Genomic DNA, 27,305 nt, shown 5'->3' with positions numbered 1-27,305 from the left:
CTTGCCATGTCTTATTCGATTCACTATTCGCAAGTTGAATGTGATAATAATTTAACAGGCTGCGTTTAAATTGCATAAAAAAATTGCAAAAAATTGATTTTATCAGAGATAAATGAGGCGGAGAAGGTACGAGAAAAATGGAGAAAAATTAGGCGACGTCTCGAGAATCGCCGGTGCAAAAAATCACCAACGACGGCGCAAAGTGGATCCCCGTACGTACGAGGAATGCGTCCGTTCAATGGGATGTAGAAATTTTTTTTATTCCTCTTTCATTCTAAATTACGGTACATTAATTTTCACCAGTAATACCGTTTCGGATCTTTATCCTTAAGCTTGTACCGACGGAGGTAAACCTTCGTCGTTGAATTGATGAAGATAATAATTCTGTCTGGATAAAAGTACGTCGAACGAGCACAAGATGCCGCCTGCTATCCTCACTCGTTCCACTCGTTTCTTTTCTTTCGCTCCCTCTCTGCTCGTCCGGCAAGCTGTCAGACGGCATTCCCTACTGCCATCTACCACTATATAATCCCACAAACATTTGCCCCCTCGGAGGAGAAAAAACGAAAAAGGATGCAAACGAAACGGGAGAAAAAAAGAATACTAAGCAAACTAAAGAAACGAAAAATCCAGCGAAGAAAAAATAATCCGAGAGCAGGAACGTTTATATTTAAAACAGTCGAACGCGCTCGAGACTACGCGATTCTTTGCACGCCGCTGCCAGACAATTGACATGCAAATTGCCACCCACCAAACGGTCCAGGACCGTTTTCACCCAGAAGTATGTACGTACTTCTTTCTGTATACGTTGCCTCCGGCTATGCGCCCGCTATTCACCGGGAAAATTGGCTCCCGTGTATTCTATAGGTTCATCTAACAAGTTCCAGGCTCCCGTTACCTCAAACTCAGCCACTGCAACTCGCGCATACGTATTCACCTAGAACACCTAGACGTACGTACGTATAACGTATAACATTGTAGGTACACGTCGAACCTACCGGCCGGCGTCGCCGACGCTTCGCCTGAGGTTTCGAGGGTTTAAGAAGAAGCCTTCGTTCCGCCCCGACCTGTTTGGGCGGTTTGGAGCATCCTCTTACCTAAGAACTATATATTGAAAATTTCCCAACGGTATAACGATCGAAGGTCGTATATTATCTATAAATACACGCGTGCGAGAAGTTCCTCGTACTATTATTATACTAATTCCTTCCGCTGGTGGAATTGTTTAACGAGATAATAATTATCGCGCAATCGCATCGCGTTAACGCTCGTCTCGATTTTAGCTGTAGGAATTTTCGTTGGATAAGGGTAAAAATGAAGCTTACGGACAAGCCAGATTGCGGGATAATGCGAGTCACGAAGGACTTTTCGGTATTTGGAAAATACGGAAGTGCGGAATGAGGGCTGAAAGAAAAGAGAGCGAAGGTCCGGAATACCCGGCAGAGTCGATGTGTTCGGGACGGTTAGTACATCGTCAGACGAGTAATTCGTCGTTCGGGCGTTTCCGTGAACGGCTCGGCGTGCCGCATGCCGGTCTGTCCGCGCCTCCCGCAATCTCGTACCACGGCGTTTCGTTCCCTCGTTCCCTGATTCAACGATTCGAACCAACAAGTGGTTGTCTGCCTGCGGATCAGTCGAGCGTCGATAGTCTCACGGCGTTTTCGGCCTCTAGTCGCGTCGTTTGTTCGAACGAACAGTGGAGGAATCTCGACGCGAATGGTGATAAATTAAAGTGTAATCGTAAGTGGTGTGCGTTAACGGTGAGGTGCGATCTTGTGTTTTACCGTGCAGTTGTGTGTTAAACAGTGCGCGAAAAGCAAGCAGCCGGAGGATATACGCTGCTACGGAACTAACCTCCTAATAATAATCACCTCCTTTTTCGAACGAAACAAAACACGCGTGTTGCCGTTCTCTCTCTCTCTTTCTCCATCTATCACAGACACCGCATAATAACGCAGTGAGAAAAAGCCTCTCGTTTTTAAGTCCTGGAAGCAAGGAGGAGCAGGAGGAGGAAGAAGGCACGTAGATTCGGATCTCTCTCAGTTTTTCTCGCCTCGCCTCCAGGTAACTCTTTACGTGCGTCGATCGGTACACACTCGAAACGCATGCTTGGCGTTACTGCGCGTTGTTGCGCCGAGGAACGACGACGAAGGGTCACGGTTGTTGAACAGGTCGAGGGATCGGGCCGTGGGAGTGACAGACACCCACCTGCATCGGATAGAGAGACAGAGCGAGTGAGAAACCGGCGCTGGGAAGGCAGCAGCGGGAATTATTAACCGCGTACGTCATGACGCGAAGACCGCGGGAGGTTGAACCGGGTTTTCAACTCGAAACTGATCGTGAGTGATCGAGGGGCGAGAATTACATGTCGGGAGTTTCTGGGCCCGACGTTTCATAAAATTCCAAGGCCCCGCGTTGCGCGTTTGTTTTCCTTCTTCTTCGTTCACTTAGCGGCTGAGCGGTTCGAGGCGTGAAAATGCCCGCTTCGTGTGTTTCCGAGTAGTAATTTTTTTTTTTTTTTTTTCTTTTTTTTTTTCATCAACTCCGAGTGAAGTTCGACGAGTGAACGAGTGCCAGTCGCTCTTTTTAGAGCCATTGATATCCGGCGATCGATACTTACCAGGATATAAACGACCATGACAAGTCGAAGGAAGAAGAAGTCCCAGGACGGCTTCCTCAAGAAAGTTTCAAGCCTGTTCAACCTCGATTCGGTGAGTCATCGGATCGGATTCTCGGTGAATTTATTCCTTATCTTTTCTACGTTGTTAATGCGATAATACGCGCCGAGTGGAGAGGGATCTTTCGGCCCCCCCCCCCCCCCCCCCCCTTCCTCTCTCTCTCTCTCTCACCCAGATACGGTACGAAACATCATAACCCTTCCCTGGTGAAACTTTCTACTACTACGAATTTTTACAGAAAATTGAACATTTCGTATTATTGCATAGTTTTTCGTGAAAAGACTTGTTAATTTTCGTTAAAAATTGTAGTACCTTGTAGATTTTTTACTGAAAAAATACAAATTTTCATGAGAATCTACAAGAAACTACGCAAATTTACAATGTTGTACGAAAACAATTTTTACGAAATGTCCCAAGTTTCCCTAAAAATTTGTAGAAAATCGTAGAAATCATAGAATCACCGCTAGTTTCGGTCAATTTTTATTTACGTATCGTGAATAGGGAGTAGTAACTATAAAAATACGTTTTATTGTTATACTTCAAATTAATTTTACCGTTATACATACATGATACTTTTATTCTTAATAAACTGGACAAACAACGCAGGCTGCGATCGCTGGATCGGATCAACCAATCCGTTTCATCGTCATCTCTGCATCGTAGCTTATGTTATAGATCCGAACATGCATATATATTTATATATATATGTATATACGTGTGTCCAAATTTGTCCGTCGTAGGTTGTTTTTAGGCGCTCCATAAGCGGGACTTACTTCGAGAAGCTCGTAGCGTCCCACGGTCATCAACCTTTCTCTCTCTTCTTTGTCACTCGATTTAACGTTACATCTGGTCATCGTGGACGCACTGATTCAAAAATAAACTGACAGCAAAAAAAAAATAAATAAAAAAAAAAACAATCACAAATCATCGTGTCGAAGTTTTTTGCGAGAGAAAGAAAAAAAAACGCGGTGATTATACACACGATAATGAAACTGAAGTTAGTAACGTCAACGTAGCGAAGTATGAAGAAAAAAAATCATTATTCCTCAATTTTAGAATGACTTTCAAGTAGTTAGTTTTGCAAAACATTAGTGTATTTCACTTATCGTGGTTTACCAAATTACCAACATTTCTAAAAGTGCGAAGTAACGGATTTTTTCCTAAACACTAACTTCATCCTCATATATGTAATATTCATTTCGATCCGAATATGAATGGGACAATTTTATTTCCGATAATAATATATACAGGATATAATGCCGAATACTATGAAAAATATTTCCATCATTCCACGAGATACTCGACTCGAAAAAACCTTACTTGACTCTCAAAAAAATTACAGTGTCTGTTCGTTATTTTTACCGAGTGGTGATCGTAAAATTTGCGTGAAATTGAGGAAAGTCTTGCGGATTTTACAAAATTGAGTTCCTGGTACAACGCATGCCGGTGTAACAAATAAATGATATCATAGATCACACCTTGTAATTTTATATTATAAATTGACTAAAATTGATCGATCGTTAGAAATAATTCATTCACAGACCGCTTTCGCACGATCGTAAAATAATACCGACAATGAGAGATTGAACGGTATCGATACCTTCAGCAGCAACAGCACCGTGCGTTTGCGGTCTTGACTTTCTTAAATCTCTTTTATTTTTCATTTCAATGACAGTTTTCTATTCCCTTACGTAGGTAACCGTTATAATAGGTCACACGATGTTTTTTGGTGAGCGCGGACTAGTTTAGTTGGTATAGGTGTATACTCTACGTTTATACCCACACATACGTACGTGACGTACCTTCTTCGCCTTGCGTTCGTTCTCCTCATAGGCAGATACGACGTCGTCCAAGAACCGCCCACTTGCATAACGCTATAGTACTGGTCTAAACTCTCTAATTGTAAGTACCCAAAGTATACGTAGATCCCTTTTGCGCAATGAGGAAGGGAGAGGGAGCGAACGAACGTTTAACGAACGGTAAATATTCCTCTTCGCCACTTCCGGAATTAATTTTCGGAGCCGCTTCTTTTGCCGGTTGACCGTGATTCTCGGTTTTTTTTTTTATTTTGTTTTATTTATTTTTTTTTAATTTTTTTTTGTAGACAACGTCAGATTTACTATTACTAATTTCACACGCACACACACACGTAAGGTATTGCTGTGTGTGCAAAGCGACGAAGAGATCCTTTTCTATATTTTTTCCGACTCTATTTGCAATAAAGAAGTCGTAGTTGCACGGATTTAGAAGCATTGCTCGCGTTTACACTGTACAGTTATATTTCAAACAGATTGCATGTAATCGCGTTCTTTTCTCACCGTATATTATAAACACAACAACGCTATGTATGTGTTATGAGAAAAGATCACCGCGTCGTTGCCACGTTATCTCATCTGTTTCATAATAATTCTTCCTCATCGTCTTCCGATGAATGTGGATAGAAAAAAAAATGAGGGCCGGGGTGATAAGACTGACAAGCTCGTAGAGCGTAAATTATATCATCATCGTTTGCGCGGGTGTGGTTATAAAATCTAAACTCCGTTAGATTTTGAACTAAAAATAAATTGTATTTTTGTATTCTTGTTTTCGCCGTAGTGACGATAAGGAAAAAGTGAAAGGAAGGAAAACGGAGTAGGCAAACAAGAATTCACAGAAATTGAAGTAACGGAGCAGCGGTATTCTTAATTTGTTATTACGATGATCGAATGTAAACATCGTATGCGTAATTGTTGGTCTACATGTAACTAAAACAGCTGACCGATTACTTCTTTCAATTGGCACGTATTCGCTTGTGTTATCACATGCGTATTCTATACTTGTACGTATGCGTTTACTTTTCCTTACACACACGATAAGCGAATTACATGTATATTATTAGGTATTTGCGAGTCAGCGAGAGAATTTGCTCGTCTTCTTTTTCGAGCTGCGATGTAATATAGGTTATTATAACATTAACCGCGGCGTCAAAATATGCTGATTTTGACTTTTGGCGGCGGCTCGTTTCAACTATTTTATGTTGTATTAATTTTTACTCGGAGTTTATTTATTGTTTTTACCGTGACAAGGCATATAACGTGCAGAAAGAACATTTTCTTTTCCTACAATTGGTCCAAAAGATATCTTAGCTGTGAAAAGATAACAAGACGATAATTTTTTCTATAAAAAATATCTCCCCGTTTTTTTTTTTTTTTTTTTTTTTTTTTTTTTTTCGGACGTTGTAAAAATATTTTACCAGATAATGTGTTTTATTTGAATTCTTTGTCGCGAAAGAATGTAATATACCACTACCGCGTAATGTTATACGTACCTGTGTGTGTTACGTGTATATACTGTAGCTTGCTGCACTTTACGATTTCGGTGACCTAGAAACGAATAAATATAATATAGACAAAATACAGAGTCTGCAATATTGCCTTACGTCAAGAATTCCGCCTCGATGCAAACCGTTCATTTTCAGTGACTTTAAATTATTATACACACATATATTACAAACAATGTTGAAATGATGGAAGGATGTTCTCTAAATATACAAAAAATGTGTGTAAAATAGTCGGCGAGAATACTTACTACTATTACTGAAAGGGTTGACCGACATATCGACTTCGATTGTCCACGAGTACCTTATCTATAAATACGTCTGCAGCAGCGTCACGTATAATAAATACACAGATTCACGCGCGCGTAGATGTGTACACACCAGATTATAATACTCCTCGGTATAGCTCAGTTTGCATTAGTACCTAATCCCAACACCTCCGAGCCGTCGACCTAGTCCTAAATCAACCCGAGGCATCGCCTGCAGGACGAAGGAAGTTGGTATGCTACAGCTGCCGAGTAAACAATAGAATCAACGTTGTGTATGTATCGGGAAACGGAAGGATGAAAATGAAGGGTGGAAGGAAGGGAATCTGCCATCTTATTATTGTTATCGGGGTGCCTAGCTTTCCAAAACATACCGAAGATCATCTTTAGGGGATGCGATAGAAGTCTGCTGTGTTACCGTGTACTTGGGACGCGTGCGTCTATTACGTTACAATATATTGTGTAACGAGGTAACAAATTGCGGTTATACATGTATAATTACCGCAGTATCATACGGTGTACGTGATATGACAACAATTGTACGGGTGGATGAAGTTTTTACGTACGGCTATAAAGTCACTGTGAATGAATTTTTATCAGTTTTCTTATTGTTGTTTCATGTTGTATTTGAGACAGCGTGTAACGAGACGTGTAACTTGAGTTTAAATCGCGCCTGCAGGCTTCGAGGATTATTATAATATTTTCATCGCATCACCTTTAAACTATCCTTTAAACTGCTGCCCCGCGGGAAATGAAACTAACGATGAACGATGACGTTGGATTATATATAATATATTATTGCAGCTGGTGCTGTAATTGATTCGAAAAATTTGAATTTCTGCATAATATTATTTTTTACACAGGGAAAACGCGTGAACAAGTCGGGAAATTTATATGATCATGGAAATTTTTGATGGTGGAAAAAAAAACACATTTTATTTACATACTTGATGCTAAAATAAATAGGAAATTATATTACATAGAAATTGAAATACGGTTGTGATCCAAACCTAACCTAATCTAACTTCAAATCTTTCCATCGCCGCATCTTCAGGTGTAATTTAAACTATTAAATACGACACATAGGTAATAAAAAATCGAAGCATATTAAAGCTGGAACAGAGTCGACGACGTCTTCGATGATTGTCTGGCTCCTCGTGTAACCCGTGCAGCGCATATAAGTTGGATGGTTACATATTTACCGTTTTTATTATTATCATTATTATTATTATTGTCCTTAAGTAACTATTCGCTGCTGGTTACGCCTACCAGCGGCGTATTTGCCTAATGCAACAAGCACTACTCGTGACACGAATTAAAGCACTTACTCTACTTTTCGTACGTATACGCATGCGCGTAACGAACACACACCTGAAGGCTGGTGCAAGCATCTATTTTTCTTTCACACAACAATTCCGCTGCAGCGTTACACGTGACTTGTTTGTAATATGTACACGACGACGGCGGCGTTATCGGAAAGATAAAGCCCGCGTATTGACTCGTATTATTGTACTCTAGATTTTTTTTTTTTTTTATCTTTGCGATTTCCTTTCACCCCCCCTCTTTTCCATGTACATACAACGTAAATACGCGTACGTAGGTATATAATACAGATTCACAGACCATTCTCGCTTACAGCTTCTCTTCGTCCAGCGATCGACGCTCATGTAAAACTCATATACCTATGTATAGTCACGAATCGTCGAAGAATCTCTGTCTATTTGATCAAATGCGACGATTGTTCATTGTTTCACCATCTTTTAAATTTAACGTTGTTCACGACTTGTTTTAACGATTGATACTTTTCTTTTCTTTTCTTTTTTTACATAAGTACTTTGCCTTTATATTTTTTATTTTTCGATTTATCACTTACGACCGACTGACCTAGATAGTCTCTATTCTATTATAAACGCACTGCCCTACCTATCATACTTTGTACCAACTGTCACGTGCTTCTTATAATTAATTCATTTCTTCGTCGACGACGACGACGCGGCATTACGACGTTGCGACAACTCGGAGAAGAATGTTAAAAATTATTACTGGGGTGTGGTTCTTATATATATATATGTGATTCTTAACAATTTAGAAAAAATTTCGGTCAGTACTTCGTGAAAAAATTAAAAATATCTTGTTCGTTCGTACGAACAGTTCTTGAGTTTTTTTTTGTTTTTTTTTTTGTTTTTTTCTAGAGTTCCTTGGGTATCAAAATGACGATTCGGTTTTCAAAATATTCTATTTTTTCCCATTTTTCCCCAAGAACGAGGGATTGAAAAGAAGAAGCTCCAAAAAACAAAGAAACCTGCCGCAATGCTCAGAACTATTCGAGAACTGGCCAGAATTGTCAATAAAAATCATTTCACGCCCCAGCACCGTGCGTTCCGCCAATGTCTCGTTATTACATCCCAGTCGCGATATATCGAGGCTACAAGTCGCGGGGTCCCTTCTCATATTTTTCTCCCCCTCCCACCGGCGACGACTCGTTTAAAGAAACCAATAGACATTGAATGGGCCCTATTTCACGGTAGTCGACCACCACCAGCCGAACCGGAGATGGATGAAACCAAGCAACGAACGTAAATCCCAATATTTCATCCCAGACACTGAATCAAACTCGGATTAGTATTCATCGTGACGCGAAAAGCTCGTGGATTATCCGCAAAAAGTCATCGCCGTTTTGACTTTTATTTTTCAAACCAAACCCTTCGCAAATATCTTGTGACTTTCTTTTTCGCACGCTCTCCTCCCCCTTTTTCTCCGACGTCGTTCATTACAAAAGAGAAAGGAATGGATTTGTTTTTATTTTTTATTTTTCTTGGTTCAGGATATGTTTTCTTTTTTTCTTTCAATCTAGTTATTACGTTTAATTCAAGATATAATATCGTATGATTTTGCAAGTCTATATAATCATCGTTTGAGAGATGGAGAAAATTTTGGAGAAATTTTTGGAGAAGGCGCGTGTTCCGATTTATAGTCAGTTAAGCACTGATTAGATTGATGATCGTTTTGCATTCTAATAACAAGAGTGTAAAGCTTAACAGTTTAAAAAATTATTATGGTTAATTTTATTGAAATGAAAGTGACGGCGTTAAAAGACAATTTTAATAATACGAGCCGTTGTCCATACAATAAGCAATTCTTTTTATGTTATATCCTAAACGGAAACCTGATCGAGATTATTTGAGAGAGACGGACAAAAAGCTACACACCTACAGAAACACGGAAATTGCATTTCTTCTTTTTTATTCTCGCAATCAGACAAGGTGAATTTTTACTTTCTGCTCTCGTCTGCACGCCTTGGTCAAATATCGTCAGAATTTGTGTACTCAAGAGCAATTCAGTCCCGCGGAATTTCAGTTATTACATGCACCGACATGCACGTTAAATACATATCCACGCCCTCATTCGCGATGTTATGACTTTTCTTCTTTTGTTATTTTGCAACGTCGGCTTATCCGGCAAAACGTGACCTAGGAATGGAATCTTGGACGTGTAACGCAAAGAAAAACAACCGGCTACAGAGAGATTGCGTCGTTGTACAATTTGTCTCATACAATAATATAATAATTCATGTGATGTATCCGAGAGTGACGTGGCAAAGAAGAAAAGAAGAAAAAATGGATACAAAAATAAATTAGTTTCCGTATTATTAATATTTCGTAATCATTACAAGTTGTCTTTACTTTTCCGTCAAGTGGGATGAATTAAAGTTAAAATAAAACTTCGTTGTTTCGATGGCATATTTTATTATCATTTATACCCATTTTTGTCCTAAAAATTATTCGGTCTGATAACACACACGTTTTCACGAGTTTTCGTCGTTTTCTCTCTCCCTCCTTCCCTCTCTCTCTCTCTCTCTCTCACGATCAGCTTGTGTGTATTCCTATATCCACATAGTACATGTAATACGCACACCTTGTAATCATCTTGTACATGCGTGTATATATATATACATATATACTCGTGTAAATTTATTTCGTAGGTGTAATCCTGTCTTCGGTAGTTATGTAGGTTATCGAATAGCGTATCTCTCTTTGTTGCGTACAACTTGATAAGAATGAACCAAATTACTGAGCAAAGTGTACGTTATAATATACGTACGTAACATCGTAGCCTGTGGCAATCACGTTCAATCTCTTTTCATCTTCAAATAGGTATGAATTAACATTCCGTATGAGTCATGCATACGATACGCTTGTAAAGTTACGGTAAAAAATGATTTTAAATTATTCGTAATAATTATAACAAATTATTGAGAACAAATTTCACAGTTTCTTTAATCAAACAATTTATTCTCGATTATTTACAACGGTTCTCTCGTCTCACAATACGAATGATCTTCAAGTCGCAAAAATCTGTATACATGTAATATTTAAAAAAAAACAGGGTGCATTTTATTTTGAAATTTTATTGATTTAGCTGTTTATATGTCTTTTTTATTTGTGCGCACGTTTTATCTGCATTTTATGCGAAACTTTTATACGTATGTACTGAGCTGCTCAAGGACCGGTTAAAAAATTGTAAAAGGTTGTATGTTGAAGCACTTCGACGTGACGGTGAATAAAATCGGGTTACGAGGCTCGTTGTGGGAAAAAACTGAGGAAGGGACACGCGCGTGGAAAGTTTTTCTCTCTTTCATCCCGGACAATTTTTATTTTCGGTTTTTTTATTCCATTTTGTCCACTAAATATACTCGTTCCGTTTATTTTACACCTGCTCTTTTACAATGTATTCTCATCGAAATTCGATCGAACGAGTCCGCCGAATTTATTTATACATGTACTTAGCATATAGAATGGGCTTTGGTAATTCTTTCAATAACGTGCGACGTCTTTTTCGACCTCGCCAAAGTCGTCGATTATTTCTAAAAACTGTACAGGATATACGTTAACATTTAACAAACTTTACCACGTGTAAGTTTTATTTTCTTTCTACCGTCGGTCTTCAAATCCACTCGTTTGCAGTTGAATTTCTAAAGTTGATTAAAAAACGACCCGTCGACGCCCGATAGTATCGAGTTTCGACAAGAAGGGGCGGGGTTGAAATTCCGAATTTGAAAAGTTCCGAAAGTGCCTAATTCCGTATCATTTGGTGCCGAAACTTGAAGTAAAGAAATCAAACTTTTACTAAACTAAAAAGTTTCCAATTTTCCGAAATTCAAAAAACTCTGAATTTGGCGCCGTCGGAACTTTTCAAATTTGGAATTTCAACCCTAACTGACAACAAAGCTCACGCGCGGTGTAAAATAATCATTAATATACGTTGTGATAATTAATCCCCTTGCGTGTTAATCAATATATTTTCAACTACGATGGTACAAAACTAAATCTCGTTTCGAATACAAACTCACGTATTTAAAGCCGTTAAATACGACCGTCGATTCCTCTATAATATGAAATCTCGTTTTACACTCCGCTTCGCTGTCTGCTGTGGTGGTATTTTCGAAATTTTACCTTTGTTTTTTTTTTTTTTTTTTTTGTTTGTCTCGAATTTCGTCGCCCCAGGGTTTCATCCAACATGCGGACTGCACAAATCCGCGGTTATACAAGAACGTACCGAGACTTGTATGAGCACACGTCGTAAGGGGTTGTTGGAAATCCGCAGACTCTGGGTGGATATTTCTTGGGCAAAACGAGGAGCACAGCAGCAGCCTCGAGAGCTGCGGGCGAAGCTGCTTCTCCGCATCCTCCGCTCTTCGACCACATCTAGAATCCTGTTGTAGAAATAGTCGTAAGCTATTTGGACTTTTTCTTTTTTTTTTTTCTTTGTTACGTGTACGTGCGTGCACGGTCTACATTGGAAGAAATGGCGAGAGGGAGAGACAGAGAGAGAGAGAGAGAGAGAGAGAGAGAGTGAGAGTGAGTGAGATAAATTCGCGAAAGAAAGAGGGAATCTCGGGTCTTCGTCTCAACTCCTGCAGTCAATAACCCGCAGAGGACCGTCGTAAACCTTCGCCCTTTATACCCCGAACACCGATAACGAAGATTTCCAGTGGCGTAAATCCGCCAATTGCTGAAAAGCCATTCATTCCCCTATTCATTCATTCGTTCATTCATTCATTCATTCATTCATTCGCTCACTAGTTCGTTTCATTCCCTTAAATTCCTTTATCTCGTACTTGAGCCGCGTGCAAATCTTCATCTTCGTTCAACACCTTTCTTCCTTGTTTCGTTCCTAAAGAATGTAAATAACAGTAATGGAAATGGAAAAACAAATATGCGAGAACATTTATTTGTAAATAGAATGAAAATCGTTCACAAATGATAAGCTGTAAAAAATAAAAAACAAACAAGAGGATGCATGTTGCGGAAAAATCGCTAATTCGCATCTTTTTGACTTTCCGAAATTTATTACACCGTTATAAACAAAACAATATACACTAATTATAAGTCATCCTAATATTGCGTAATAATAAATTTTTCTCCGTTAACGATACCAACTTCAGCCGCACTGTAAAAACTAATCTTGCGGCAATACATAATTTTTTTCTGCTTTTATTTTTATTTCTATTTGTTTTAAGTTCAAAAACTTTTTTTCTTAGACAGATTTTAACCAAGTTGAAGATAGAGTAACGTTAATGTCACGAGCTATTAAAACAAAAATTAAATCACTGTTTTGCAATTTTAGAATGAAAATTCAAAGGAATTATGCAAGTTTCCGATGTTTGAGCACGTATAAGTTTTGTTTTTTCACGGTTCATTCGATTTTAGATAATCCTAAAACAACAAAATTACGCAATTTTGGTTAAAACGAGCCTTTATATCAACGTTACGAGTTTTAATCTCAAACATTTTTAATGCAACCTTATTTTATATCTAACCTTTTATTTTATTTTTCCTTCTCCGCTTATCAGAATAATAATAATTGTTGTACGTTCGTCGGGAAAAATTAATGCGATGATGCGTTATGAACTCATTTTCAATTTTCTTCCTCACCTGTATAATCCACGTAATACGTACGATATATACATATATATATACCGGTATTACTCGTATATATACATAGTTGTATGTAAGAATTAGCGCAAGAATTATAAATTATCTGACAAAATTCAGCCCTGCCAGCCACCCTCCGTATTATTCTTTTTTTACTGATTATTTTCACTTTCTTAACTTATCTTATTATAAATTTCGCTCAGCGCTGCGCCGATAATTCAATATGAAGAATGTTGAAATTAATTATCTTATAGGTATATTGACGCGTCTGTAATAATGACGCATCGATTAAACATTATAATTTGAATTCTGCAATCTACCCGCTTCGAAACTCCGCCCGGTGATACCTTATTTAATATCCCGGGCAGCTTTGTCACCTCTTGCTACAATAATCTATAAATATCGGATTTTCTTAATTGAATCTTGCTTAACAATTTTTTATTTTTATTTTTTTTATTTCTTGCCTCCATTTTCTTCTCCTTTTAATGTATAGGCATGCACACATAGCCTTACAATTCCACCACGCCATTGTGATAACTTAATTATGTTCTTACGCAACATCGATTTTTTTTTTTTTTTTTCCGTCACTAATTCGCTTTTCCTTCAAGTGTTTTCATTACACGATGCTTCTCCCATTTTATGCTTTTGTAACGACTGTTCCATTTCATATCTTGCTAATTATGTTATCCGAGAGCGAATTTCAATATTCTCTTTGTCAGTCATAATACAATCGTACGTAGACCGTATGTCGATATTCCCGGTATTATACGAATATTAGCCGCGGATATACGATCGTTATATCCTCGAGTAAGCGATATCGAGAGGCTTTATTTCTCTACGGTTTACAAATCTCCCGACTATCGCGAGCAGATTTTTCCCTCAAAATCAGAGATTGAAATCACTCGTTTGTCAGATATGACAATTACTTGAATATATGAAAAAAATCTGACTTGCTGGTAGGGACGTGTAACATTGAAGCCGCATCTCTTCAGCATCTATCCATCCGTACACTGCGGACGCAGAGATAATTGATATCCCGTACTTTTTTTTGGAGTTATAAATATTTTATTTTTTCATTTTACTGTATATTTAGTATTTGAGTTATATATAGGTATGTAGCTGTGCGATATCGATAGATATCAATACAATGACTGAAAAAACTGTGAATCCACTTATAATCGACGATGATAATTCACTTTTCAGTCTGATTGTAAAATACACGGCGATTCGATTATTCTTTCCTAATGTGCGGGAAGGAAGAGTAGAATTCGAAAATTGAACGTAAATTTAAAACACGATGTAACAGACGCGTTGTGCAAATCCTGAACAATCACTTTTGTTTCCATTCAACCGTTTCGCACAATATATAAAACGAAGAAATGAACGAGTGTTTCTCTTCGAACGCCTTTGCTGATTTATTTTTATTTTATTTTATTTTTTTTCTCTCTTCTTACCGATCATACATATATCAATAGCGCATCTGTTTTCAATTGCTCTAATCGATTGGAACGCTCGTTCGTTGTTACAGGCACATACTCCGTTACTAGCCGGTGACACGAGACACGTAAGTAAAATATAAGTCTAAACCCCTGATTCGTAGCAGGCCAGTATAGATGTTCTGCATTATGCTCTGAAGTGGAGCACGAGATGATAACGATTATTGTTTATTGTTGACTTGATATGGGTTTAAAAATGTCAATTCCTTGTTGTAGTTGCACTCATTTTTATTCACACTTATCCATTCGGTTGTTCTCTGAACGTCGACGCATGAAACGAATGATCGTGAAAGTGCATTGCATGTGTGCGTGTGTTGATATTACAGATGTATAATATTATATATCAACAATATCATTTTTTAATTTATCATAGAAAATTATACGTCCATTTTAATTTTCGGAATTATACTCTATCGAAACTTCATTTTTCTGAATTTTTCTCTATCGTAACTTGAATTTTCGGAATCTTGTACTTCGGAACTTTTTGCCGTCGGCTTTCCGACCATTCGAAGCTTTGTTGTTTCGTCAAAGTTTGATTTCTTTAATTCAAGTTTCGCCACGAATAAATTCTGAATTAGGCGATTTCGGAACTTTTCAAACTCGGAACTTCAACCCCTTCCCCTTTTTCGTACTACGATCATCGATTCTCCAAGTTTTCACGATTTCAACGTTTATTTGGAATAGTTTACGTAAAGTCAACACGTCGGTTTTCCTTACTGGCGTATACGTAACGTGCAATAAAGGGTCCAGGCTGCAATGTAGAGTAAGACCACCTTTGTTACTTGGCCTCTTAACGTTATCGCACGTCGAATTCATTACCCAGACTTTATCCAATGAATTAACTCTTATCGGTTCTAATATCTATGGTCGCTGCTTTCCATTCTACCGCTGCCGCGGCTGCAGTTTGTCGTAAAAGGCGAAACTTTTTTGTGAAGATCTAAGTAGTCGATAATGGGAATTCTTATCATTTACTCGCACGTAGGTCTTCTTTTTTTTCATCATCGATCTACGCGTTGTAACAAATTCATACTGTTGTAGAATATGTATTTCTGAATCGTTATACGTTGCATCTCTTTCATACTCGCGAATCATTGTTTAAATTTCAGACAGTATTCAGGCGAGAAATTTCAGTATATGACAATAATATTTTGAATAAAATCAAGTAAGTTTGTCGCATTCGACGAAGCGAATATCTTTGGTCAAATTTCAGCTGGAAATGGTATATTATAGATGTACAATATTGTAAACAAGATTACGACCGGCAATGCAATACGGCATTGAAAAGACAAATTGTCGTACCCCATTTGACAGGGTCGCTGGGATAAGAGAAGCGATAATTGATAACGGCTGTATCATGTCGTACAGTGACATTAGAGTATAATAGGATTCTCTCCTATCTCGACAGCTGAGCGAGGATGAAGAGCAATTCAACCGCGAGGAGGAATTTAACCGAGCGAGGGTCGTCGAGTCAATTTTCTATTCGTCTGGGTATCCAAAATTTTACACCGTCTTCTGCAAGTATCCCTGAAATTTTCCATAGATTCGTAAAACGTGATGCGAAAATCAATTTGTTGCTGTTTTTTCTTTTGTGCCCAAAATTTTTCTTTTTGTGCGGTTCACATATTTTCCTCGCTTGAAATTGATAATATAGTGTATTACGAAAATGCAATTGTTCTAATTAAGCTCAACTTGACGAACTTCAGTTACCGCATCTTCCTTTCGATCTGCGTTTCATAATTTCTATATCGATTATTTCACTCCGTGACTAAATTAGCGAAATAATTTCTTGGATTAAACGTCTGTCTTGCAACGATTAGGTTGACGAATTTGTAGATTGGCTAGGAGGTACCGTCGTGTTCACCGTCACAATTTATCGGTTAATCGTGAAGTGAAACGCGGCGATGGAATTCTGATAGCAACGACAATTACGCGAGTCGAAACGCAGAGTGATTAGCTTGGGTCAGGTCAAGGGTGAGCAACTTAATTCGAGATTTAGAAACTGAATTATCCGAGTCTCTCCACCGCAACTCTTAAATTCTGGACCGAGTGACGGGAGGTAATATTGTTGAGAGACGCGCGATTATAAGGGACGATGGTTAACCTTTGTCGTCCTGGTTTAGAAAGTCACGCCTCGAAAATATCTCGACGATTAATTTACAATCCGTTTTCGCAAACGAGATTCGCGCTCAGAGAATTTTAGAATAGTTACCGTAACTTATTTTTATTAATACATTGCAGTGTTTTTCTTTTAAATTTATTAGATACGTGTATACGTATAATGGATACCAAAGCGATCGCGAGAATAAAGAAAATACAACGATCTTTCGTTCTTTAATAATTCACTAATTTTTATACAGCTGTGCAAATTTTTTACGCAAGCGGTTTTATCGTTATACCTACTTGCATTATCGTTCACGGAATTGATTGCACGGTAACCAATGGAATGTCTAGAATTTAATTGGCAACGATTCAGACGACTATTTGTTCGTTATCGAATATTTCGCGAAAGGTTGGATCGTTCAAATTGAAAGTTAATTTTTGTTTTTGGTGTCTTGAGTACAAGCGATGGAATTCGACCGTCGTAAAGTAGTCAATACATAATTAAACATGTCGATTGGTGTAAAAATCACATGGAAAATCGATGGCTGTAGAATTAATTATAAGTCGGATAGGAATTTATCATCCTGAAATTTGATCTAGAATCATACGTACAGGGAATCATCGTGGAAGATTTTAATTACCCGGACGACGTTAATCTACGGCCGTTTGTGTATACATATATATTATACATATATATATATGTATAGGTATGTATAGGCATAATGCCGAAAGTAAACAAAAGCTTCGACATCCAGTGTTGCGAATTGATTAGAAGGTATCGATGAGGGATGAGCGTAAATACGGGTTTTAGGGTGAAAACCGCATCTGCAGAACCTTGCACGCAGCGAATGAACGCTTCAATTAGCGAACGAAAATCTGATATATATTTCAAATGAACAAACGGTTCCGATACAATTGTTCGTTTACTTGTAGCTCACTTCATTGAACGGTGTACCATGTTGAAGTTAGTAACGTTCACGTAACGAAACATGATGGCATAAATAGTTGTACAATCTCAGAACGACTTTCAAGGAGTTTGCTTTTCAAAGTATGAGCATGCTTTCTTTTTTATTTTTTACTGACTGAATTTCAGACGATCCTAAGGCTGAGAAGTAACGATTTTTATAAACGTGCATCGATAAAGTAACGTTGCCAATTTCAACCTTATTGAATAGTGCCATGAAATATTGTTCAGTCGGGAATTTATGCAGGAATATCTGCTACAAAAACGACGGAAAATGTGCTGAGTGTTTCTTTGATTCTATGAAGAATGCGTCGGCTGTATAATCCGATAAAAACTAAAAACAACGTATTAACGAAAGAATTATGAAACGAAGAGGCTGAACAATGTGTGAATGGAGGTTAATCAAGTTTAATTACCTACATACGTCGAGACAATGTTTCTCTCAATGTGGAGAAACAACTCTACGAATCCAACGAATTTGCAAGAATAAAAGCTCAGTATTCTGCTCACATACTACTTTTTGTTTTTCTTGATTAAATTCTTTTCCGAAATATTCCTAAAAGCTTTTTATAGGGGTGACGACAGACCGGAAAACCGGGAATAGTCACGGAATGTCGTTTATCGGGAAAAGTCAGGGAATTATAATGGACCATAGGGAAAAACGTACTTTTTTGAAAAAACTAACTTTCGAAAATGGTACTGTTCATTTTCTAATTATTTGCGTCAAACGAAGCAATACTATGTGTTTTTTACATCCAGATTTATGTATTCAAAGTCCACAACTCTTCGAGCTTTTAATCACAAAAGTTTCCTAACATTATCCAAGTTTCGTGGGAAAACGTTAGGGAATTTGGAATTTTTTGACGGGAAAAATCAGGGAATTTTGTTTGAGAAAAATTGTCGCCGACCAGTTTAAAAATGTTTGAATTTAAACTTGGACAGTTTACCAATTATTGAACCAATAACAAGTATTTCGTTAAAAATTCTCGCTTCTTTAATTTCTTTTTTTCGTATGTACAAGTTTATTTTCAACAATATTCGTCAGCACTTGACACTCACTTCAGTCATTGAGATTCTAAACCCCTGTTTCACGATATTTTCGTTTTGAGGTTTTTCTGACTTACCGCATGGCTTTACGCATCTCCGACATCAACATTGCACGATATTACAATGTGTAAACCGTTCAAGGGAATAGTTAATTTAATATTAAAAATAGTCAATTCCGCATATAACACACCGATATTATACTCACATATGCGCTTGTACCAGAAACTATCACGGTGCCGGTTATGGTGTTCGTAGGTAGATAACGGGGAAGTGTTCTTTAGCTGCTCGAATTGACGCCCCTTCATCCCGTAATCGCGTTTCATGCAATACCAAGTTTCCTCTAACCAAATGGTTTTTCCTTCACCTTCTCGTACCTTCCCGCATGCATCCTGTGATATCGCCGCGTCTCGTAAAGAGCGGATGAAAAGAAGGACGAAGCGTCTGACACAAGGTACACATCCGCCAACTTTTACCACCTCGATTTATCCCCGCCCCGTTTTCCGCGGTGCAAGAAATTTGCATGCAAAACGCTTCTTCTATTCTGTACGCTGCAATCTATTTTATTCTCTTTATAGAAACGCTGTTCGTTCCTGAATTCGCGCGCCTCTCGCCTGTTCGCCTGTTTTTTTTTTCCTGGTTAGAACGAACGCGCGAAGCTCTTCAAAAAGAGATGACAAAAAAGAAAAAGAAAGCAAAACAAAAAAAAAACTTAGCTGCAACTATTTTCAGATTTTACCACAATCGAAAAATATAGTTCCAGGTAGAAAATGAAAATTAGTTTTCTAGCTGTTACCGTAAAGTCTAGTATCCGTTTCTATTCTTTCTCATTACGAGCACTGTTGCCATATTTTCACGTAACTGTCGCGAAAATTTAATGCTTTTACAACAATAAATTGACGTTAAAGCCTCGTTTAACTAAAAAAGTAGAGTAAACCTCGCAAACTGATTTTGCGTTGCAATTACCAAAAAAGTATCGACGATAGCGCAAAATGATTACGCGTACCTCGTTTTTCGTTATTCCAACAATGTTCGAACAGTTTTTCTAACGATACCTGTTGTACTGAATTCTTCTAGTTACCGTAACGAATGAAATTTTTCTCAGTGCAGTTTGAAACATTCGCTTTTACTATCTCTTGGCATAAACTTGCGTGTAATGCACACAGATGAAGCGGAAATATTGTTTAAAAAATTGTTCAACATTCTCTACCATGCATAAATCTTGTCTCGAAAGACGAATGGATGATTTTTCTCTTGAAATCTTGCAGTTTGCAACGATTCACTGGATTCTCACTAAGGAACTTTCCAATTCATCCGTGAATGTAATTTAAGATAAATTCATTGGACAGATATATCTGTATATACGTACCGAAGAACGGGATGAGAGAGAGGAAGAGAAAAGCAAAGGGCTGTCTAAAATAGACCCATATTTCAATCCTGAATTATGTATCGGCTTAATTGGCTAAAAGGATGAAACGAAATGGAACGGAACGATATGAACAGAATATGCGTGCCACGTATTCCCTCCGGTTTCTCCCCAAGAATCTTTCCCCGTATTTTCCATTTCATCCGATTCTCTTCTCGGCGGCTGCAGCCATTGAATTATTGCACGAAAAAAGAGGAGAAAAAACAAAGCCTATCTTTAATATCGTGAGGGTGACGTAGGATTCGTCTGATTTAGCAAAAGTTGCGATCAATTTAGCGACGACGAATATAAAAAACTGCGCTGCGCAATTTGTTCTTTATAATGTTTTTCACGTTTTCAATTTCGCTGCGAGGATATATTTGAATATTACTTGATATTTCTAGAAAACCGCGTATAAAGAGGAGAAAAAAAAAAAGACAGGAAAGAAAACTTTGGTAACGTACACAATCACTCGCTAATTAATTTTCCAAGAGTGAAAAACTCCCGATGTTGCATCAAGCTGGGGGGCGTAAAAGTTGTTGAGGTATTCCTTCGGTGAACACAGTTGAGAGTGGACGTTAACCGTGGAAGGAAGGGGGTTAAAACAAACTAGAAGATCCTCTTTACGGTGAGGAGAAAAGAGACTGCGGCTCGGGGATATTCGCGAGGTGGAGACGACCGACCTGCTACTTTGATGAATATTTATTGAATCGCACCCCGCGTTCTGTGTAAGCTTCTCGAGATGATGTAGCTTTAACCAAGTCGAGCAAACTTCCAACCGGCCCTCTTATCTTCCCCTTCTACTTCTCCTCGCTTTATACCCTGCTAAAACAACTATTTTTCTTTCACAAGTCTATGTTATAGCTGCATTTTTGTATAACGCGCTTAAAATTTTTACGCCATTTGATTTGCGCGATGAAGAGTCGTCGGTACCTTTTTTTTTTTTTCGTTTTTATCGGTATTAATGGTCGTAATTCAGTCTACACGTAGAATCTGGTGTTATACGTGAGTTCGTTTACTTTTTTCCGCAAATTTCATCGCCTTCGTTTGTTGCGATATTATCGCCCAGCCTTCCTGCAATTTATTTAATAAATACAATATAGAAATCCTTTCAGAATTAAGCGATCAGAAACATTATGTCCAGGTCCTTGATTAGAATAGACGGTACGTTATGCCTGTGACACAAATAATGCAAGATGAACGACTACTTTGGATCATCGTTCTATATATATATACATTTCTGTTTATTCGGATCCCCAGCTAAGAATTTTTCCTCGTGGTAAAAGCTTTTTTATTGATACTCTACATCAGCCTATTTATGCACGAATGAATAATACGCTCGATAATAATTTTTCCTTCCTTTTATTTTTTGCGTGTCATAGTAAATATAAGAATTCAGAATTAGGCGACGATTAGGCGTGATGATAATGATGATTATTATCATTTTACCGCGTTCTAACGGAGCTGCTTGAGTGAAGTATTAAGTATGCCTTTTTTCACAAGCGCGGGGCGCCGGTTTCATTCGATTTATGATGATAAATATATTTGTGGGAGGTGAGATTAATATTCAGGACGGGGCATATTTCTTCCCTTACATTTCTCTTCCCATTTTCTTTATCCCTTTCAAAGCGTTAAAGCTTCTACGCATTTGCGGGGATTGAGACACTTGAGATTTTTTCTCATTTTAATTTCTCCCAGCTTCTGCAGCCCGGCTGGCATTACACGTAATTGATACATGAATATATTATTGTGCGAATTTTCTCAGGATTCGTCGCATCAAGAATTTCCCACGATTTTTACCACTCCACATCTATTTTCATAACTACAACCCGATTTTAAATTGAATAAATATTATTAAGTTTGTTTTTGCAACATTAGTTTCTGTTTCACGTTGCTGAAAATTCTAATTTCCGAAATCCATAAATAATAATGCATAAAAAATCTATGCATGAATTTAAAAATGATCTTACGAATATTTAAAATTTTAGTGAAAAGTGAAATTTTTCCATGTCAAATGAATGGGAAATGAATATAAAATGAGCGATCCTTTAGAATTGAGCATGAGAGCTCATCTTTTGGGTGGATCTTTTTTCTATCGAGCATTAATATGTATTTGGAGGAAAAGGAGAAGGGTAAGATCATTTTTTTTTTTTTTTTTGAACCACCCCCGTATAAACAATATATATTCATTTCTTCGTTTGGAGTAGTTTTTAGTTCATAAATTACAACTTCAAAATATCGTATTTAAGTTCTAACACGTCAAAGCGGATAAAAGGAATTGGGCATTTCAGACAAATGTGAAAAACAAATGTCATATAATTCATGTATAAATACTGAAATCAGGAATGTGTGCATCATTATGAAAATACTTGAGTTGCAAAAACAATCACTCAAAACTCTCACCTAGATTCAGAGTGGATATCGTTTTTTTCGTTCGTTTTTTTTTCTTGTTTGAAATTTTTGTTTTTCCTTCGCTTCCGCAGACGGCGTTCATTCCAACTCGCGCTATAATTGCACAGGCGGACTAAAACACGTAATTATCCTAAAGTAGTTTTCATCTTCCATGTATGTATATATATATATTATATATACATATATCTTATATCTCATATAATTTTGCTCTGCAAGTTTTATTCTTGTTCCACTTTCATTCACAATGTTTTCCTTCCTCGCTCTGTTTTCGACAAATTCATTCAGATTGTGAGTTGAAAAATTGTAGCGTCAATTTTTCCTCCCCTCATTGATCAAACGATACAAAATTGATTGAAACACCGCTGCGCCTTGTTCGTTTACTTTATGGTCGGTGTAGGTAAACGATGAGGAGGAAATGTGTAAATAAACCGAATGAAATATGTTCATCAGGAACGAAATTATATCTATGCATGCGCATCTTACAATTAATCATATCATACCGTAAATTTTTTCCTCATCAGTTGGAGATGTGTTATTATTATTCATTCGTTTTTTTTTTCTCTACTCGATATTAATAACGATAATAATAATAATAATAATAATAATAATGCTAATAATACAGTTAATGACAATTTTGTTGAAAATCCGCACGGAATACGTTGGTCAGTGAATTTCACGCGAATGAATTGCCACTACAATGCGACGTGTAGGATATTTTCTGCACCTCATTAGAGAGCAACTCCTGCTTTAGTCGCATGCATGCATTATGCATTATGCATTATATCATATTAATAAAGGGTGTATACGTATAACCGTATATTGTTTCGTCAATAAAAAAAAATGTCGTGCCCATGACTGCAGTCTATAATATGAAATAAGCGTTCATATGCTTAAATACATAGTTCGAATTACATATTTACAATATATATGTGTGTATATATATATTTTATAATAAATAAAAATACAAAGGCGATATTGAGGAGGAAGTAAAAGCATGACCAACAAAAATAAGTGGAAGGAGGTTGGCTTGCAAAGTAAATTGTAAATCAGCACGGTTCGGATTAATGGAATAACAGTTTCGGCGTGTTAATAGTATTCGCAAGTTTAAGTAACGACTGAGAAGTATTTCGAGAAAGTCATCGGGCGACAACAGTCCGAGTAGGAAGTGCAGGAAAGTGGAAGGGATGGGGGTCTTTGTAAAACGGGACATAAAGTGCATTAGGAAAATTAAACCACCTCCACCTTTGCTACACTGTGTAGTGTGTACCTAACAATAAGCATACCCAAACGCATACATATCCATATATGCATATGTACAGGGTGTCCCAATTTAAAAGACGCGTTACGCATCGTAACTGGTGATGCTACGGAGGATGGACCAGTTTTATTATTTTTATTTTTTTTTTGAATTTTTTTTAAATCGAATCATACATTTATTTTGAGGCGCGGAAAGCTCAAACTCCCCGTGTCTTGATGAATTTAATTTTCTTGTCGTATCTTGCGAAATATTCACTGTATGAAAAAAAAATTCGTCCTAAAGTTGTACCTTTACGATTAAAGAATATTTGAGTTGAAACAAAAATGTATGATTACATTTTTTTTTAAATCGGTCCGTCCTTCACAGCATCACCAGTTATATGATGCAGGACCGCAGAAACGCATCCTCTTAAATTGGGACATCCTATATGTGTATAATTTCAGCACCCTGTACAAATACGCAAAAACACCCTTCAGAAGCCGTCGACCCTTTACCAAAGATTAATATAAAACAAGGGCGTAGAAAATATCGTACACGTTGCATTGCAGCGTTAATTCGTTCAAGTGATATTCGCATACGCTAAAATTCCATACAGAACAAAACATTTCAACGAAATTATCTTTACTACAAGAATTATTATTAATTGTAATTATTAATGTCACCGACAGTTCGATTATCTGTATTTATCGTCGGTTATTTGTCACAATCGAATTGATATGAGAAAATAATTCTTGCGCAACGTAGATAGCTGAAGAAAAATTGATACTATACATTTGTATTACAATATGTATTTTATAAATCATTCCATACGTTTCTGTGTAATCTCAAACTCCCTCGAGCGGTATTTACATACACATGTATATATATGCTACACATGCATATGCTAGGTATAATATTTTCCGACTTGGGGAACCGAAGTAACGAGGCTGGCTGAACTGCGTAAAAGGGTGGGACGAGAGTGCATGAAAGAAAAAAAAAAAAAGCAAAAAGCAAAGGGGAAAAAGAAAAAACATGAAAACTCGTCTGAGATCTCGTCTCAACTACGACTTACAAATAGACGGGATGGACGGTGCAGGTAACACGAGATGACGCGACGACTCGCCACGCTCTGCATACCGTCTCCTCTCGCGTTTCTCGATTTTAACTATGTATTACGCGTGTCGGACTATATGCTTCCATATTTATACGCATACGCGTATGTATGTATGTATGTTTATACGTCCATCGCGAAATCGTTTTCGTTGCGTGACGCGACGCGAAGTGTGACATTGCGCTGCGTTCACGGGTGGAACGAATAACTAAAACACACGCAGTTTCGTTGCTCGGCGATACTGTTGATAAGAATTTGCATTATGATGTATGTAGGTATAAACGTGCGTCGTTTGAAAAAATACACATTCCGTTTATGCGGATATTTTTTTTTATTTTTTTTTTTTTTAATTTGTTTATTTATTTATTCTTTTGACTTATCTATTACAGTCAACGATGTTATCGATCTGTTGATGTTGTTATATATTTACTTGGATATACGTAATATGCGTGTAAACGAAGACGAATATCGTTTATTGTTATACAATTGAAACACAATATGTATATTTCTTTTCATTATATCTGGTGCTGCTGACTGTTTGAAAATAATGAAACATTTTTTTTTTCACGCTAATTACTGTACTTTCACACAGATCAGAAAATTTTTATAGACGATACAAGAAGCAGGTGTAATATAAAACGCATCAGCGGCAGCAGCGGTTGCATTATAGGTATAATATTGATTTGTATCGCAAGTAGGTACAGCGTGTATGTGTAATAATATCTAATCGCGAAACGTAGCGTCATCAATTATTATCGTAACTTTATAGAAACGTAATAATAGCCGTAGTTTTGCAGCAGGTTATAAATGATGTACGGAATGCATTTCCGTAAACTGCATCGGTATAATACCCGCGACGTGCGGCAAACTGCAACGGATGCTGTTGAAGAATCCCAACTCGATCCTACCTAACAATAAGTACGAATTAATGCATCCATTATGCCGTTATATATATATATATATATATATATGTATATACTTATTAATTACCCACCGACCGTTGCTGATGCAGCAGCAAGCAGTAATTATGTCATGTATTATGTGATACGTAATAATTAATTATCGGGGAAAACGCGGATACGTGGTTACATCTGTCGTTGTACAGAAAATGAAATCGTGGAGGGATTTTTTTTTTTTTTTCGTATAATTGTAATGTATTTTTTACACTTATTACATTGTAATGAATTCTTGTTTCAAAATTTCTACTTTTGCCATTTATTTTCGGACTCATTCGTTCAACGGGGTTATGAAAAAAAACTAGGCAAATTATAACGGAAAATCATACGGTTACGATAATATGACCTTGTTACATTGTTATTAATAAATAACACAATATTATTTAATAATATAACGTTATTACCTTGGATATTATTGCGTTGTTTTTGTTTTCTCATGCGATACGAGTAATTCTGCATTGAATAAAAGAGAATGTCATACGTGTACGGTATACAAATATGATGGCTTATTTATTCCAATAAAATAAATATTTGAGAAATTCCGGAACGGTTTACGAAGTGCACACGATGAGATAATATTTTCGCGAAAGAGAAAAAAAAATAAAAATTGTCAGTATATTTCTAAACGGATTTGCCGTTTCTTATTATTATTATTATTGTTGTTGTTGTTTTTGTTGCTCGTGTTGTTGTTGCGATGTTTTTTTTTTATACGCGTAGAATCAAGAAAAAACGTAAGAAACACTCATCGGTGTCACGTGACTACTGCCTGCAGATCTAGCTTGAATTACGCGGATTGCTTAAATTACTCGAATTACGGTGTAGAGTCGTTTTATATGCACATGTATTACACATACATACACGTATCGTACGTGTGTAACAAACGGTATACTATACGATTGTCTTGCAGACTCTGAAGTACTTATTACGAATTTTTCATCAGTTTTGTTCTACTTTTAGTATTCTTCTAATTTTACAGTAATTCATCGTTATTACTCATAATCCGCACGGCATTTATATATATATATATATATATATATATATATACATAATACGAAAAAATATATCTTTCATGTACGCTTCCTATGTATTACAATAAGAATGACCTATTTTATAAAATGTATCTTACACGCACGTGCTGTGTGTTGTAACATTATATGGATATATGTATCTATATATACAAGTCAGAAGGATAGGAGAAATTGTGTCGAATATGTGCGTACATAAATATATAATTTTAGCAATATATTGCGATGACGTAGCAACGACATTTCCTGCATATACATATATTATATTAGGATGTGCAAAAGAAATTTTTTTTTTTGTTCTGAAATGCCCGTTAAATTTTTGGTACAGCATCTCAAATAGAATGTCTTATCCAAACGTAA

General features: G+C 37.0%; 1 protein-coding gene across 19 annotated transcripts in view; it reads left to right on the top strand.

Annotated features, from left to right (window-relative positions):
• dlg1 (discs large 1) overlaps window positions 1-27,305 on the top strand; it is a 390,478-nt gene that overhangs the window by 289,997 nt on the left and 73,176 nt on the right. For 15 of the 19 annotated variants that reach the window (XM_069135126.1, XM_069135127.1, XM_069135124.1 and 12 more), the window contains one exon: window positions 14,724-14,759. The exons of 3 other annotated variants lie outside the window; for them this stretch is intronic. In XM_069135126.1, coding sequence (XP_068991227.1) covers window positions 14,724-14,759 — 36 coding nt within the window. Of the gene's footprint in view, window positions 1-2,534; window positions 2,712-14,723; window positions 14,760-27,305 lie in introns of those variants that run through there. One more of the 19 variants, XM_069135131.1, reaches the window with a different exon arrangement.

This window comes from Neodiprion pinetum, chromosome 1 (genome assembly GCF_021155775.2).
Source record: "Neodiprion pinetum isolate iyNeoPine1 chromosome 1, iyNeoPine1.2, whole genome shotgun sequence".
Taxonomy (NCBI): Eukaryota; Metazoa; Arthropoda; class Insecta; order Hymenoptera; family Diprionidae; genus Neodiprion; species Neodiprion pinetum.
This window is presented reverse-complemented; position numbering and strand designations above follow the sequence as displayed.